We start from the raw sequence: 18,136 nt of genomic DNA on the forward strand, positions 1-18,136 counted from the left end.
TGAGGACCTACTCTGTGCCTCTGGCTGTGGCAGGTGGTACTGGAGATAATACACATGGAGTAGGCTCCTACCCTCAAGGTGCTGGAAGATTATCTGATTATCGATGGAATTCTTATAACTGATTATCGATGGAATTCCTATAACTCAGTAATTTAGTAGGACATTTGGTGATCTTATAACCTACATAAAAAGAGGAGGAATGAACAGTCATTAAAATTGCTTGTTTTTCTTGAAATGTGTTTCCTTTTTCAACTCTAATTTACTTTTCCTTCTCAAGCATATTGTCCATGAAATCTCAGTCTAGACTATTCATTTGTTAAAGCACATGTAAACATCTCAAAATTTTGTCCTGATGTTAGTATAATTCTACTAAAATCTTTCTTTTTCTCAACTCTGCATTTATAAGGACAAAAGCCAAAAACTGCATCTGGGGGCTTTTTAGCACATTATTTCAGGGATAAGGATGATTAGGTTATTGATAAGGTCTGTCACATAGGCTTGGCTACCATAAACACCCCATTAAGGATCAGGATTGCATATAAGACTGAGGCATGATCTGTCAAATGTATTGTTTTTCTTTTCAATCAGTTTTATGATAAAAATAGCAATAATTCTGGTGTTTTCCCCTTCCCTGTCACAACTGTATATTTAGATTTATAAAATGCGTTTTTTTCCTGTTTATTTATGTAGGATGTTTGCCACTTACAAGGTATTTCACTGTTTCTCTTTAGGAACACTATTTTAGGTTTGCTTACAACTTTGCACATTGAAAGCATGTTTTTAATTTAAGCTTTAAGAATTGGATGAAAAGTAGGAAGGAGAAAAAAACAGAAAAACAAAACCTTATGTGTGAATCAATATATGTTTTGGTTCATATGAATTCATTTTACAGAAAGAATCAATTTTTTAATATTTTTTAATATTTTCTTTTTTATATTCTTTTTTAATATTTTCTTTTTTAATATTACCTTCTATAGCACTAAATCTGGGTGAAACACTGGGACATGTAAAATGTTTGAAAAAGTATGAAAAACTATGTATGAAAAACTATTTCATAGCTATCTTTGAACATCATTAGGCCTAGGAAAAACATTTCTGACAGAGGAATGCATGCATGTTTTTAGATGTTCTAGTGATAATGACTATTTTTTATTAGCTAACATGTTTCTTGGATTTTCGTTTGTTTAATGTTACATAAAGTCTTCTCTCTCTCTCTGTCCTTAAATATTTTTCAACATAATCTACAACTGAGAAATTAAGGTTGTTTCAGAGAAACTAAAGCCTGTGGCAGTTCAAGTGACATAAAATATGGTAGTTAGGTCACTCAATAAGAAATGTTAAAAAACAGTCCAATTAAGAATTTATAAAATAAAAAAAGTAATATATAAAGTAAAACAAATTTAAAAGATTGGATTGTTCAAATACGCATTTCAAAACATTTTCTACATTATTTCCAAATTTGGTAGAAGCTGGTATGATGAGAATAAAATGCACAGTATCCAATTTCAATTAGAAAAACCGTCATAAACAAATAGAATTGTGTTTCCAGTTACATTAGAAACAACAGGATAATGAGTACAAGATGGTATATTTCTGACCACATCTGGGTATGGATGAAAATGATCTCTCAGTTTCATCTAGAAATGGCAGTACACCGCAGTCCTTCATTTTAAAGGCAACTAAATAACAAATGTAATATGCATAGATAAAAAGTAATAAGAATAAACATACAAACATGTCTTTTCCTAAGGAAACAAGTATAGTTTTTGCTTCATAATTTGAATGATTCAAAGAGAGAGTGTTCTTCATTTTGGCAAGTGACTCTGCCCAGTAAGTTTTGACTAGCTTAGTCATTTCCAACCTGTTCTTCCTGACTCCTGAAATGTGTGTAGTAATAGAGGCTAATATGTTGGGTCTTAGCTGAGCTGTCCTTGAAAGCTAGGTTAGGGTCCCTTTTGATGTACCTGGAAAACACTCAAGCTTAGCTCTCTTTTAGCACTTAATGTCCTAGGTTGCATTTGTCTGCTTATCCTGTCTCCCACACTGGGCGGGCATTTCTTTTAGAGCAGAATTCATTTTTTTTTTTTTTTTCTCACTTAACAGTAGACTACAAATGTCCAGAAAATATTCACTGAAAATAAAAGCCAATTGTTTAACTCTCCTACTTGATACATAGATCTCCTTTACAGCATCCAGATAATCAGTTAGCTAGCCTCTGTTTGTTTAATTCCAGTGACAAAAAAATCATAGCTTCTTAAAGTACTCCTTTTTTTGGTGGGGGGGGACCATTGTAATTGTAATAAATTTTTTAAAGATTTTATTTATTTATTTAAGAGAGAGTGAGAGCAGGGGCAGAGATAGAGAGAGAAGTAGACTCCCCACTGAGTGCAAAGCCTGTCATGGGGCTTAATCTTCTGATCCTGAGACCATGAACTGAGTTGAAATCAAGAGTTGGATGGTTAACTGACTGAACCACCCAGGCGCCCCTAATTTGTTCTCTTCATTTTTAATTAAAAAAAAAGATTTTTAAAAAATTTATTTATTTGACAGACAAGTAGGCGGAGAGGCGGGCAGAGAGAGAGAGAGGAAGAAACAGGCTCCCCGCTGAGCAGAGAGCCCAGTGTGGGACTCGATCTCAGGACCCTGGGATCATGACCTGAGCTGAAAGCAGAGGCTTTAACCCACTGAGCCACCTGGGTGCCCCCATTTTTAATTTTAAGTAACTTACCTTCATTGATCTGTCTGTTACTTTTTAAATTACAAACTTTGGTCTTTTTATACGTCTGGGAGCTAGAAAGGAAACATGAATGCTTTAGATAAAAAAGATACCGTCATAAATCTGAAAGAATATTAAAAAGCATTGAATTAATTCTCCTAAGTTTACAGATGAGATCCAGTGAGATTGGGGTTTGTCCTAAGGGACAGTAATAGGGCTATTTAATCCCAGAATGGGTATCTCATTGGCTAAGCTGTCTGCTTCATCTTCAAATGACTGATGCCAACTATTTTATTACCCACCCCCCAGATCTTTCCAATACATTTTTCCATGTTCTGCTCTTAAAAGCATTTCTCTAGTTAAATGTTTGAGGAAAGATCCGTTCAAATTTAAACTGGTTTCTTGGTACTAGTACTTGCCAGAGACTTTAATTTACTAATGTGTCCCGTGACTCTTCAAGGAATAGTTATTACACTTTTGAGTAATAGAAATTAATATCTCTAGAAACTAATGTTCAAATAATATACTTTAGAAATTATGCCTCTACACTAAACATACTGTTTTTTCAGGTGTCCTCATGAAATGATTTGTAGACATTCCATAACTAATCTTGGTATATTTAGAACCACATGGGAAACCTTGTGGGCAGACCCAGTAGACCTTAATGAAGCCCCAAGACAGTTATTGGAAAGGCCTGTCCAGCCACACATTTCACATCTTGGAGCCATCTGGGATTCTATCATTTATTTATTCATTTGGCCAAATAAGGGTTTTGTTTTGTTTTAATTACTTAAAGCCAGAGAGAAAGACCTCTTTTTTTCTTCTTCAAATGTATTGAGTTATAATTGAGGTACATGAAATTATTCATATGTAAATTATGTTATTCAGTTGGTTTTGACATATGTATACACTTAATGAAATCAAGACCAAAATCAAGATGACAAATATATCTATCATTCCAAAAAGTTTTTTGTGCCTTTATAATGCATTCTGCCCTTTACTCCTCTTAGTAACTAATCTGCTCCCTATCACTGGAGAATAGTTTAGATTTTCTAGAATACTATATAAAAGGTATCACAGAGTTTATACTCTTGGGATTTTTTTGAGGGGCAGAGTGTCTGGCTTTTTTCACTCAGTGGAATGATTTTGTGGTTTGTATATGTCGTGTACAGTTCATTTTTTTTAGCTGCTGATTCATTTTCCAGGTACAGAGATTACCATAATTGTCTATCCATTCATTTGCTGATGGAAATTCGAGTTGTCTACAGGCCTTAACTGTTAAAAGTGAAGTGGCTATGAATATTTTTGAACAAATTTTTATGTAGATATATGTTTGTATTTTGGGGAAATACTTGGGAATAAAAAGGCTGGGACATTTTATAGGCATGTTGTTCTTTGTAAACAGCATTTCTCTGTATTATTAGTCTTTTAGTGTGAACTAGTACAGTCATCTTGTTCTTTTCTTACCCCTAGGAAGTTAGTACTCACCTGGGGCAATGGGAAAGAGGAGAAAGGAGTGCCCTGGGAAAGAAGTGTAGGGAAGAGATGATTTGGTTTAAGCACATCAGGAAATAGAAGTCTTGTCTACGGCCATACCACCCTGAACGCGCCCGATCTCGTCTGATCTCGGAAGCTAAGCGGGGTCGGGCCTGGTTAGTACTTGGATGGGAGGAAATAGAAGTCTCATTAGGCTTCCAAATCTGTACATTGGGAAGACTGAGGAAGAAAGAGTATCCAACTATTAAGTATACAAAAACTAATTCCTTAATTTCTCATGTGGCTCTTCACAAGTAGAAATTTGTTTCCACTGTACTGAGATTTCTTTTTTCTTAGTTTTTTTTTTTAATTTATTTTTTATTTTCAGCATAACAGTATTCATTATTTTTGCACCACACCCAGTGCTCCATGCAATCCATGCCCTCTATAATACCCACCACCTGGTACCCCGACCTCCCACCCCCCGCCCCTTCAAAACCCTCAGATTGTTTTTCAGAGTCCATAGTCTCTCATGGTTCACCTCCCCTTCCAATTTCCCCCAAAACCCTTCTCCTCTCTATCTCCCCATGTCCTCCATGCTATTTGTTATACTCCACAAATAAGTGAAACCATATGATAATTTACTCTCTCTGCTTGACTTATTTCACTCAGCATAATCTCTTCCAGTCCCATCCATGTTGCTACAAAAGTTGGGTATTCGTCCTTTCTGATGGAGGCATAATATTCCATAGTGTATAAGGACCACATCTTCCTTATCCATTCATCCGTTGAAGGGCATCTTGGTTCTTTCCACAGTCTGGCGACCGTGGCCATTGCTGCTATAAACATTGGGGTACAGATGGCCCTTCTTTTCACTACATCTGTATCTTTGGGGTAAATACCCAGTAGTGCAATTGCAGGGTCATAGGGAAGTTCTATTTTTAGTTTCTTGAGGAATCTCCACACTGTTCTCCAAAGAGGCTGCACCAACTTGCATTCCCACCAACAGTGTTAAGAGGGTTCCCCTTTCTCCACATCCTCTCCAACACATGTTGTTTCCTGTCTTGCTAATTTTGGCCATTCTAACTGGTGTACTGAGATTTCTAATGTTACTTTGCAGTGTTTCTAAGCTGTTGGGATTCTAATGAAGCATACCTATGGTGCTCTTCTGTTCTTCCCAGCTTGTCTGCTTCTGCTAGTGCTTGTAGCTCATGATGGCCCTTCTGTTTCCTAGGTGGTTCTTTGGCAAGGAGAGAAGTTGGGGGACACCTGTGCTTTTGGAGACACAGTTGTTTCAATAGCTTTCCATATAGATTTAAGATGGACTCTTTTGGCTCCGGGTTATTTGGGACTTACTGTTGCTTGTATGATTGTAGTAGTAAATAATGTAACTTATCGACAGGATATTTTATTTGGTAGGAATAAGATAATAAGAAATGAGACTATTGTGATTTTAGTTCTCTTTGATAAAGCATATCAACTATTCTTTTAGGCTATGCTATATGGGCTAACATTGGATTTTTAGCCACCTGTCACATCACCATTAAGTTTGAAAACCAACAGGTTTGCACAGTTTTTTCTTTGTTAAAAAATGGTATTATATAATATCAGAAGCACTGATTACATCATATTTTCCATACTAAGGAAACATCAGCACTCTAATTTTTTTTTTTTCCTTAAGATCTACTGTTGTTTTGTTCTATATTTAACATTGTGGTTTTTAGAAGCTTTAGGCTTTGTTTATTTTTTCTTTAAAATTATTCATTCTAGGGGAGCCTGGGTGGCTCAGTGGGTTGAAGCCTCTGCCTTCGGCTCAGATCATGATCCCAGGGTCCTGGGATCGAGCCCCACAGCTCTGCTCAGCGGGGAGCCTGCTTCCTCCTCTCTCTCTCTGCCTACCTCTCTGCCTACTTGTGATCTCTCTCTCTGTCAAATAAATAAATAAATAAATAAAATCTTTAAAATTATTCATTCTAGATAGTAAAGCACAAAAGAAATTATTTGAATTGAAACTGAAGCAGATACTAGTTCCATAAAAGGGGAGGGAGGTGCTGAGAGAGTAAGGGAGTTTTAGTATTGTGGTGCAGGAAAAAAAACAACACAGTAAATGGTGTTCCATGTCAACCCAGCCCTGTTGTGTATTTTTCCCTCCTTTAAAACAATTTTATTAATATATAATTAGGATCTAATAAATTATATCTATTTAATGCATACTCTCATAAGTTTTGACTCTTGCATATATCCATGAAACCATCATCAATATCAATATAATGGACATATCTTAACACTCCATCTTTCACATTTCTTCATGTCTTTGGAAGGTTTTCCCTGCTGTCCCTCTTTGCTTCTCCATTAAATATATATTTAATTTCTGTCTGTTGTTTTCTTTTTCTTTTCTTTTCTTTTTTCGGTGTTCCAAAACTGTCTGTTGTCTTCATCACTGACATTCGATATAGTATGTGCATTTGGTAGAATGTGTCCCAAGTATGTACACATTCACCATTCTGAGTGGGCTACTTGAAAATACTAAGGTGGACTCTTCTGTTAAAGAAAGGCTTTAAAGAAAGGCTGCTTTATCTTAAGTACCTTGAAACTGTGCTAATTTTAAAAAGGCTTTTTTGGAGATGGAACATACAAGGAGATAGGTGATCTGGAATTGGGCTTCCCACAGAGCAACATGGTAATTTGGATTATAAAGTAATAATTTTTCTACTTTTTTCTCAGAATGGTTTAAGTTGAAATGTCCTTTTATCCATTGTTTATAGTTCCTGGGCTGACAGGGGTTGGCATGGTGTTGGTGCTCTTCCTAATGATTACAGCTTCTACATACGCAATACGGTGAGTGTCAGAGTCATTATTTCTTTTTTTTTTTTTTAATTTTTAATCTTTTTTTAAAAAGATTTATTTATTTATTTGACAGATGGATAGAGAGAAAACAGAGTAGACAGAGAAAACAGGTAGACAGAGTGGCAGGCAGAGGGAGAGGGAAATGCAGGCTTCCCACTGAGCAGGGAGCCCATGCGGGACTCGATCCGAGGACCCCAGGATCATGACCCGAGCTGAAGGTAGCAGCTCAACTGACTGAGCCACCCAGGTGCCCCCAGAGTCATTATTTCAATGTTTACTGGCCAGAGTGTTTAGATTTTCCTCAGATTATCTTCACTTTCATATGTAGAAAAAGCCTCAATTAACTGGAATGCTTAGCCAATACAATCAACATTCTGGCCAGTGGACTATTTTGGATAACTAGGAGTGAAGTAGAAAACATTTCTATGTATCATTTCCTGTTTTTGAAAATTCTCATTGTTTGAGTCAAATATTCTGTGTTCGTAAGGAAACATATGGAGACTTTTGGATGACTAAGGAAATTTGAGTTCCTCCATCTGAAGGATAGTGTATCTCTATGAGACATGAGATTGAATTCAACATGTATCAGAGGAATATATCACAATTATTTTGTAACTCATTTCCTGGTATGAATTTGTTTTACAGCAATTTAATGTAGTATTCTAAATGAAGCTTGGGAACCATGGTTAGTTGACATCTGTTAAAATAATCAGAAATATCTGCATGCATATTTATTCATCTAGTTACATATTTATTCATCTAGGCTTTGAGCAACTGCAGGCATACATTTTCATGAGCACTTTCACATGTTCCTTCTGATAGATGCATTCTGTATTTCATACAATTTTGCAGCATCTCATGTTTCTGGTCAAACTTTTTGTTTAAGAAAGCATAATATTCAAGAATCCCCAATCATTCTCGCTGTTGAGATGTGAAATTTAATGGAAACACACATACTTGCACACATATACACACTTTAAAAATAATGGCTCAATAGAGTATTTCTTAAAAAGATTTTCTATATTTATATTTATTTATTTATATATTTTAGAGAGAGAGCACACATGTGATCAAGCTGGTTGGGGAGTACAAAGAGAGAGGAAGAGAGAGAATCTCAAGGAGACTCTGTACTAGTGCAGAGTTGGACACAGGGCTCGATCTCATGACTGAGATCATGACCTGAGCTGAAATCAAGAGTCTGATGCTTAACTGACTGAGCCACCCAGGTGCCCCAACCCATCAGAGTATTAAAATGAGTCTATCCTTGCACTTCTGAACCCATCTGTATTCATATCTACATGCAATAAAACATAACAAGTAAACTCACCACTCAGAGATTAGCACTATGAACTTTCATAGGAATTAAAAATCACCTTACAAGAACACGAATCAAATCTCTAACATCAGTGTATGAGAGTGCCAGTTTTGTGGGGAGAAATTTTCTTTTAGTTAGGTAAAGCATTCATTTAAAAAATTTCATTTAGATATTCTTGAAGGAAAATTAGGGCATCTGACATTTATTTGCAAGAGTGAAGATATTTGAGTGTTCTACATCTAGAAAAAAAAATCCATAATTGAGAGATGGTTTTGTAAAATGGAATATAAAGATCAACTTCTATTTTCAACTAAGCCATAACATTTGTGGTCGTAATAATTCAATGAATGTTTATTAATCTTTAGTTTTTCATTGCTTTCTTTTTAAAAAAGATTTATATATTTATTTATTTTAGAGAGGGAGAGAGTGTACCCATGTGTGAATGGGGGGAGGGACAGAAGAAGAGGGAGAGAATCCCAAGCACACTCCACATGATGGCAGAGTCCAACTTGGGGCTCATTTGCAGAACTGTGAGATAATCTGAGCTGAAATCAAGAGTTAGCCGCTTAACAGACTGTGCCACCAGGTGCCCATTTTTCATTTCTTTAAAAGATATAAAATCATCTCTACTTTTTCCAAACTTTTTGGGGGAATCATGGAATTTTTTTTAAACATTTATTTATATTAGAGTGATAGAGATGGGGGGAGAAGGGAGGGGCTGAGGGAGAGGGAGAGAAAAATCCTCAAGCAGATTGCCCACTGGTGCAGAACCTGATGTGGGGCTTGATCTCACAACCCTGAGATTGTGAACCGAGCCAAAATCAAGAGTCAGATGCTTTTAATGGCTGAGCCACCCATGCGTCCCTGCGGGGATCATGGAATCCCCAGGGATTCCCTGGATCATGGAGATAATCTTCTTCTACCTTTTGTCTTTACCAGTGAGGAAATAAAACGTTAGAGAAATGGAGTGAACAAATGGCCCCTCTGTTTGAGTAGTTGAATATAGTCTAGTAATTCACCAGTGGTCCATTAGTGCTCAATCTTTTAAAATAAGTTAATATATTTTTAATAACAGGTGATAGGAATACAAACATATTTTCATCTCAATAGTTTTTTTTAAAGTGGTGATTAAATCTGAACTCTAGTTCTGAATTAGAATAAGTAGAATAAACTAGAAATTAATTTCCTTTATAAAATTAAAAAAATATAAAAGCCAGAACTGAGATCATACTTACCAAAAAAACATAAGATACATTCCTAAGAAAATGATGGAAAAACCTAAGTGGTATTTTTAATTCTATCATTATTTATATATGATAAGAAATGAAACAATTTTAATTATTAGAAATGGAATCATTAGAAAGAATGCAACAGTAAGTCATCATTATTTCCCATTATTCCCAATGGAATAATATACATATATAAAATTGTCTAGCCAGAAAATCCAAAAGAACTATGGGAAAAAGAATAGTATTATACCAAATTAATTAAAAGATTTGGAATAGGTAAATAAACACAAAAACAAATACTAAAAATTGCTTTTATGTAACAGCTATTATCAGTTTGAAAATTGAATAAAATAAAAAGGTACCACTCACAATTGCAACAAAAGCAAAGAATATCTAGAAATAAATTTAATAAGCAATTATTGAGGGGCACCTGGGTGTCTTAGTCAGTTAAACATTTGCCTTCAGCTTGGGTCACGATCTTAGGGTCATGCTTCTCAGGGAACCTGCTTCTCCCTCTCTCCTGCCCCTGCTAATGCTCTCTCTCATTCCCTCTCTCAAATAAATAAGTAAATAAAATCTAAAAAAAAAAAAAAAAAGAAAAACTATTGAAAGCTATATAGAAAAACACAGACCTTCACTGAGAGACATAAGTAGAGATTTGAATAAAGACTGTCTTTATACTCCATAAAGATGGAGTTCTTCCTCAGTCATTTTATAGGTTCTTGCAATTCCAATCAAAATCCAAGATAGATTATTTTGTTTGTTTTTGAACTTAGCAAAACCGTTCCAAAGTTCATCTGAGGGAACATCCAAGTACATGTTCCAGAGAGGAGTAAAAGGGGGTGTGTGGCTTACTAAACATTAGCATGATTAGGCTTCTTCAGTAACTTAAAACAGAATAGGACTTAATTGCAAAAATGACCAAGGAATTGAATCTAATGACAGAGTTCATAGAAAGTCCTGGAAGGGACTTTTCTATATATATGAAGCTGTTGAATAAAAAAGATGCCATAACGAAGTTGTGAGGAAAGTAAATTTGTATGAATGAAATTCTAGTAAGTTAGAGGTAACTGTAAAAAAAATTATGCCATTAAAAATTTAGAAGAAACTTTGCCCAATAATAAATTATTGTAATTATATGGAACTAGTATATACTTAAAATTTAAATAGTTTACACACAACAATTAAGAAAATGTAGAAATGGATAATTATCATGAAGAGATAAATCACAGAAGAATTAAAAGCAAGTAACACACAAAGGAAATAATACCCAATTCCACTTAATACAAAATAGTGGAAACATATGAAGTGGAGTCTGGGTTTGAGAAACAGGCTCTCCTACTCTATAGTGTGTTTATAATTGATACATGTCCTCAGAGAGCAATGGGCAATGTGTATCAAAAACAAAATATGTGTCCTTTGACGCAGTATTTCCACTTCTAGGAATTTAGGTTCAAAAAGAATCAGATACGTGCAAAAAAGACATATGTTACAAGAATGATAATGATCTTGTTAGCAAGATAGCAAAAGCTGTGGATAAAGTAAATGCCAGTCAATTGGATACTGCTTAAATCAGGGTTTCTAAGAGGGTCTAGGGGTTGTAACCGAATCTTCTGAGAAGCTTTTACCAATTTCTGCCCTCTACCTCCAAGATTCTGATATGAATATCCACCCAGACATATGAAATGAAGTAACTATTAAGTCTTTCTACTTTTCTTAAAAATTTCATAGATGGTGCTTATCATACCCTTTCCTTTTCAGGCTCTTGGTTCTCCCCCAGGCCACTAACACCAAAGTGTTATTTCTAGCATGTATGCTGTTCAGGAAAAGAATAGAAAACTTTAATGAGCATTTATTTAATTTCTCCCAATTTACCTTTCCTTTGGACTACTCGCACAGTGTGTATTGGGATAAGAGCATTATTTGTTGTAGATATCATTTGGAAATTGAGCATAGTGATCAAAAGGACAGTAAAGGTGCATATTAACATTCTATTACCTACTCCTCAATCTTACATCATCATAACTTTAAAATTTTTATTTTAATTCCTTCCATGTATCTTTATTTGAAATACAAAGAACCTTCAAAATTATAAAGTGTTATTTATAATTTTGTCAGTTCTCTCTGCATGATGTGTTAATACTTTGATACTAGTAGATGAATCTGAGATAACTCTTATTTTAACTTTCTTCAATTGTGACATGTATCTGAAATGATGGAATGTAAATTAGCATTGAAATGAAGTTATTTGCTTTTTCAGAGTTTCCAACTATGACATCTTCTGGTATACTCATAATCTCTTCTTTGTCTTCTACATGCTGCTGATGTTACATGTTTCAGGGTAAGTTTAAAAAATATTTTTAAATATTTTTAAAAACATGTATACCTAAAATGGGGTAATGAAAGACTATAGGAATTTTCATAGGAAGTGGTAAAATTATTTGGTTACTCGAATTCTTAGTCTCAAGAATGAAGATGGTTCTACTTTTAGCATAGCATATTTTAATGAAAGTAGTGTAAAAATGTATTAAAGCTGAAAGAATTGGGGCACCTGGGTGTCTCAGTCAGTTAGGCATCTGCTTTCAGCTTGGGTCATGATTCCAGTGTCCTGGGCTTGGACTCACATCTGGCCCTCTGTTCAGTGGGGAGCCTGCTTTTCCCTCTTTAGTTCCCCCTGCTTGTGCTCTCTCTCCCTGTCAAATAAATAATTAAAATCTTTAAAAAAATACAACTGAAAGAGTTTCTTGTCCACAGTATTGTAGGTTTCTTTTTATGAGATGTATTTATTAGAGAGAGAGAAAGAGAGAGAGTGAGCAGGTGGAGGGGCAGAGAGAGAGGGAGAAAGAGAGAGAAGGAGACTCCTCACTGAAGGTGAAGCCCAGTGTGGGATTTGATCCCAGGACCTTGAGACCATGACCTGAGCTGAAATCTAGAGTCAGATGAGCCACTCAGGTGCCCCACAGTATTGCAATTTTTAAATTGCAGTCCTCTATAGTTATATCCTTTTTTTTTTTTTTTTTTCCTTTTTAGAGAGAGTAGTAGAGGGAGATGGGGGAAGTAGCAGAGGGAGAGAGAGAATCTTGAGCAGACTCCATGCCCATCATGGAGCCCGACACTGAGCATGATCTCACAATTCTGAGATCATGACCTGAGCCACAATGAAGAGCTGGACAGTAAACTGACAGAGCCGCCCAGGCGCTCTATGGTTATGCTCTGATAATCTCTAAGAGAAAGTTAGTAAGAAGAGAAGATTTCAAGAAAGTATTTTAGTTTTTGTATTTTTAGGAATTCCTTATGTCCTGCTGCTGCAGAATTTATAGCAATGGAGTTACCAGGTTTTAGTTTAAAAAGGCCTAACAGTCCAGAGCAACATTTTTCTAAATGTGTCTCCTGAGAGAAGGGAAATAAAAGCAAAGTAAACTATTGGGACTACATCAAAATCAAAAACTTCTGCACAGTGAAGAAAACAATTAACAAAACTAAAAGGCAACCTACTGAATGGAAGAAGATACTTGCAAATGATTTACCTGATAAAGATTTAGTATCCAAAATATATAAAGAACTGATATAAGTCAATACCCCAAAACCAAATAATCCAATTAAAAAATGGGCAGAAGACATGAACAGGTGCCTGAGTCACTCAGTTGGTTAAGCGTCGACTCTTGATTTTGGCTTAGGTCATGATCTCAAGGTTGTGAGATCAAGCCCCACATCAGGCTCCACATTCAGTGGGGAGTCTGCTTGAGATTCTGTCTCTCCCTTGCCCTCTCCTCCTCCTCCCACTCATGAGCACGCACTCTCTCTAGAAAATAAATAAATCTTTGAAATATCAGCAGTAGACATCAACAGATATTTCTCTAAAGAAGACATCCAAATGGCCAGCAGACATAGGAAAAGATGCACAACATCACCCATCATCAGGGAAATACAAATCAAAACTGCAGTGAGATATCACTCCGCACGTCAGGGTAAAACAAAAAACACAAGCAACAATAAGTGTTGGCAGGGATGTGGAGATATCGAAACCTTTCCCCCGCCTTGCACTGTTGGTGGGCCTGAATACTGGTGCAGCCACTGTGGAAAACAACACGGAGTTTCCTCAGAAAGTTAAAAATAGAACTACCCTATGATCTACCAGTCACACCACTGGGTATTTACCCAAAGAATACAAAAACACTTAATCAAAGATACATGCAGCCTTGTGTTAATAGCAGCATTATTTACAGTAGCCCAACTATGGAAGCAGCTCATGTGTTCACCCATTGATGACTGGATAAAGAAGATGTAGTATATATATACACTGAAATATTATTCACCCATAAGAAAGAATGGAATCTTGCCATTTGCAACTATGGATGGACTTAGAAAGTATAATGCAAAGTGAACTAAGTCTGTCAGAGAAAGTCAAATACCATATAATCTCACTCCTCTGTGGAATTTAAGAAACAAAACAAAAAAGCAAAAGAAAAAAAGAAAAGCACAAACCAAAAAACAGACTCTTAACTATAGAAAACAAACTGATGGTTCCCAGAGGGGAAGTGGGTGGCGTGATGGGTGAAATAAGTGATTAATTAGGGGTTAAAGAGTACACTTATCAGGATGAACACTATTTTTTTTTTAAATTTCAAGTTTTTATTTGAATTCTAGTTAGCATATATGGTAAAATTTGTTTCAGGTATAGAATTTAGTAATTCATCACTTACATATAACCCAGTGCTCTTCAGAAGTGTCCTCAATACCAACCACCCATCTAGCCCATTCCCTGCCCTCTCCTTCTATCAGCCCTTACTTTGTTCTCTATAGTTAAGAGTCTCTTTTGGTTTGCTTCCCCTACCGATCTTTTTTACCTTCCCCTGTGTTCATGTTCTGTTTCGTGTTATATACGTATACACACACACACACACACACACACACACACCCCACACATCTTCTTTATCCAGTCGTCCAGTGATGGACAGTTGGGCTCTTTCCATAGCTGGGCTATTGTTGATAATGCTGCTATAAACATTGGGGTTCACGGAACATTGATTAAAGATTAGAATTATTGAATCACTGAAACTAATGTAACACTGTATGTTAATTATACTGGAATTAAAATACAAAACTTAATAAAAACAAATAAATAAAAATAAAAACAAAACAAAAAGGCCTGGCTGCAATAATACTTGCAGAGAAAACCAAAGGTTTACAATGATCAAAGACAAGGATGTGTCAAAAACATCAGATCACAAAGGAAAAAAAGAGCATATCCTAAGATTTTACAAAGAATATACTCCAAATATTCTTCTTCTTTTTTTTAAACAGAGGAGTTCCTTTTTTAAAAAATATATTTTATTTATTTATTTGACAGAGAGCTAGAGAGAAAGCATAAGTAGGCAGAGTGACAAGCAGAGGGAAAGGGAGAAGCAGACTCTCTGCTGAGCAGGGAGCCTGAATTGGGGCTTGAGCCTAGGATCCTGGGATCATGACCTGAGCTGAAGGCAGCCACTTAACTGACTGAGCTACCCAGGCGCCCCCTACCCCAAGTGTTCTGAAAAGTGTGTCAACTGAAGAAGTTTACTCAATGGTATAGTGGTTAAAATAATCCATTAGCTTAGAGGAAGGAAATAATATATGTACATAATACGTAATATGTATGTATGTATCTCTGTGATCACCAGAGTGTACTGTGGTTTCGTCTTGAGGCTCACACTAATATGACACAATAGGCTATCGTCTATCTTCAGGTTCGCTTGATTGAGTAGAGTAATAGAGGATAGGAAACCTGGAAAGTCAATAGGATAATGTCAGGTCCTTCTGTGGGGATCCCTCTGGTGGTTAGGAATCATTTCCCACCTCTTCTCCCTCACCCCCCAACTTAGTTTCAAGATGAATAAGCCACATAGGTAGGCATGGACTACCTTGCCTTGCATAAGGCTCAAGCTCCACAGAAACCAGTATCTTGGTAGCAGCCCCAATCTCCTCAAGGGATGCCCTCCATTGTGAGAACACACCTCACACAGTAAACTGAGGTCTGTGAGTCCTGAATGATTTTATAGTTCACTCATAGACCTCCTGGTCCAGATGCATTCCACCAATAATAAACAATGTTGCCTGGAAACACAGCTGGCATTCCCAGTTTATCATAGCCCAAAATGTTTCCAAGGAGACAGTGTTTGGAGAAAGGTTCAGATCTGCTGTTAATCCTTTCCTCAGAATGTTTTCTAACGTACTTTGTACAGTAGGTCGCATAAATTATGTATTTATTTCAGGGCGCATGTTTAAAATGCTTTTTTTTCCCCCTCTGATTTTGGAGACCACTGTTTTAGACAACAGTATTATATGGGTCTCTCTTACATGTCCTCATGGCTCTTATATGTCCTTAGATGGCTCAATTTATTCTGTACTTGGTTCCAGAACATACAGTTGTAGAGCATCAGAAACATGGCCTCACATTATTATCCTGGCTTCTGGTTAGTCATTCCTGCCACACAAAGAAGAGGGCCATGGTCTGAGGAAGCTCTAGGTTCTATTCTTTTCCTTTTGCAGGAATAATATGTTCTATGGAGTATTAGGACACCAAGAAAGCTCTCAGTACAAATTTGGTTTACACTCTGTTATTTAAATGGCTTGTTTGGCTGTCAGGGCTATTATTATAAAATGAACTATGAGTAAGCAGATGCTACTAATGTTAACTGTAATTTAAAATAATTACATAATGCTTACTGTATGCCAAGGATAAATTCAGAATAATTTAGATGCTTTATGTTTTCAGGGATCACAGTTTTAAAAGGATAAAATAATATTGTTAACCCCCCTTTACAAGTCAGAAAACTGAAGTTTAGGGAGCGTGAGTAACTTGTTAAAGTTTACTTAACTGATAGATCCTGGATTCAGATTTGGCCACTCTGACTCAAAAACTCATTATTTTTTTTTATTACTAGGTTTTGTGTTTTTGGAGAGCTCTGTACTGAGAACTGGGTGTTAATTTTTTTAAAGGTTAATATCTTGTTTTATCTGGGATTGTGGTCTCCCTCATCTATCTGTAACAGATGAGAGAAAAATGCAATCATTTGTTAGTATAATTAATTATTCATTCTTTTGCCTTTATGTTGTACTAAGTTAAAACTGAAAATATCTGTTTCTTTGTAATTCAAAATAGAGTCAATTTTTTAAAAAAGGTTCAGGAGTTCAAACAGATTTCTTAAGTTTAAAGAGGCTTGTATTGAGAGTTCTTTCTTCATTTTTTGGATAAAAGAAGGCATATTTAAATTATGACTTATTTTTGTAAAACAAGGGTCATAAACAGAAAGTGACTTTAATTTATGCAATGAAATAACAAAAGGCATCTGCAGAGTGAATTATATGTAATCAATTTCTTAAACTAACTTGTTATAAACTATTAGTAAGAAAACCTCTTCTAATACTGAAATCAGTGTCATGCAATAACTATACAATTCTATAAGTATTCTGTAGTATACATTTTTACGAAATTAAGTTTTTATTGAAGTATACTTGATAAAATTATATATATTGTATATTGCAAAGTAATATATTTTAAGTGTACACTGTGATAAAATACATATATGTTGTGAAATGGTTATTCCAACCAAATGAATTAACATATCCAACACTTTACAGTTACCTCTCCTGCCCATGAGGATGCTTCAGATCTACTCTCTGAGGAAATCTTAAGTATATAGTATGGTATTATTAACTATAGCTACCAGAATTTTTTCATCTTATAACTTTAGATGCTCAGAACTTTTCCATCTTATAACTAAAGTTTTATAAACCTGTGACGTTAAATTTTGAATAAAGCCACATAGATTATTCTCCTGGTATGGGAAAGTTTACTGGTGGTAAAAACTTACAACTTTTTCAAAATTGAATATTTCTCAAAAAAATTTTTTTTATTGATAAAGGATCTAAGTAAATCTATTGAAATTATCATTTGCCCAATGTTGAGAACATAGATTATCTTTGCTTTATGAAATACCTTGATAATTTCATTCTCTAGCTTTTGGTCATATAAGGAAATAAAGTGCTGTTACTCAAAATAAGTTTCTTGGATTTATACTGAGATTTCTATTAAAGGGTGTGCTTTATGTAGGGAAAGGAAATCAGTATTTTCTGTGCTAAGTACAGTAATGAGGTATAGTGGAACAATATAATATATGATCTTTAGTCTCCCAGCATTGGTAATTAGTTTAGAATTAAAACACAAGTTGAAAGAGCTAGAGAGAATTTTAGACTGCATATTTTCCATGTATAAACATTTTCTTTTCAAGAATTCTGGTAGTTCAGAATTAAAGAGGCAATGTAGACTGGGAATTTAAGAAAATTTTAGGCTTCAAGGATGAAATGATTAGAGATTGTTGGCTAGCTTCTCTGCCTAAGCAGACTTTTGCAATAGGAGGAGTAGTGATTTTTGAAGGTCAGTTTTGTTTTCATAGAATCTCAAATTTTGAAGGAAGCTTAAAGGATATCTTGAGTAAGATGCCTTGAGTCTCCCATACAAACTAAATAAATATCTAATTCTGAAAAGCCAATTCTGTCTTTAGGAAACTCTAA

General features: G+C 35.4%; 1 protein-coding gene across 1 annotated transcript in view; it reads left to right on the forward strand.

Moving 5' to 3' along the window:
* NOX4 (NADPH oxidase 4) overlaps positions 1-18,136 on the forward strand; it is a 164,994-nt gene that overhangs the window by 34,445 nt on the left and 112,413 nt on the right. The window contains exons 7-8 of the mRNA XM_044258341.1: positions 6,958-7,030; positions 11,844-11,924. Coding sequence (XP_044114276.1) covers positions 6,958-7,030; positions 11,844-11,924 — 154 coding nt within the window. The remainder of the gene's footprint in view (positions 1-6,957; positions 7,031-11,843; positions 11,925-18,136) is intronic.

This window comes from Neovison vison, chromosome 7 (assembly GCF_020171115.1).
Source record: "Neovison vison isolate M4711 chromosome 7, ASM_NN_V1, whole genome shotgun sequence".
NCBI classification, from domain to species: Eukaryota; Metazoa; Chordata; class Mammalia; order Carnivora; family Mustelidae; genus Neogale; species Neogale vison.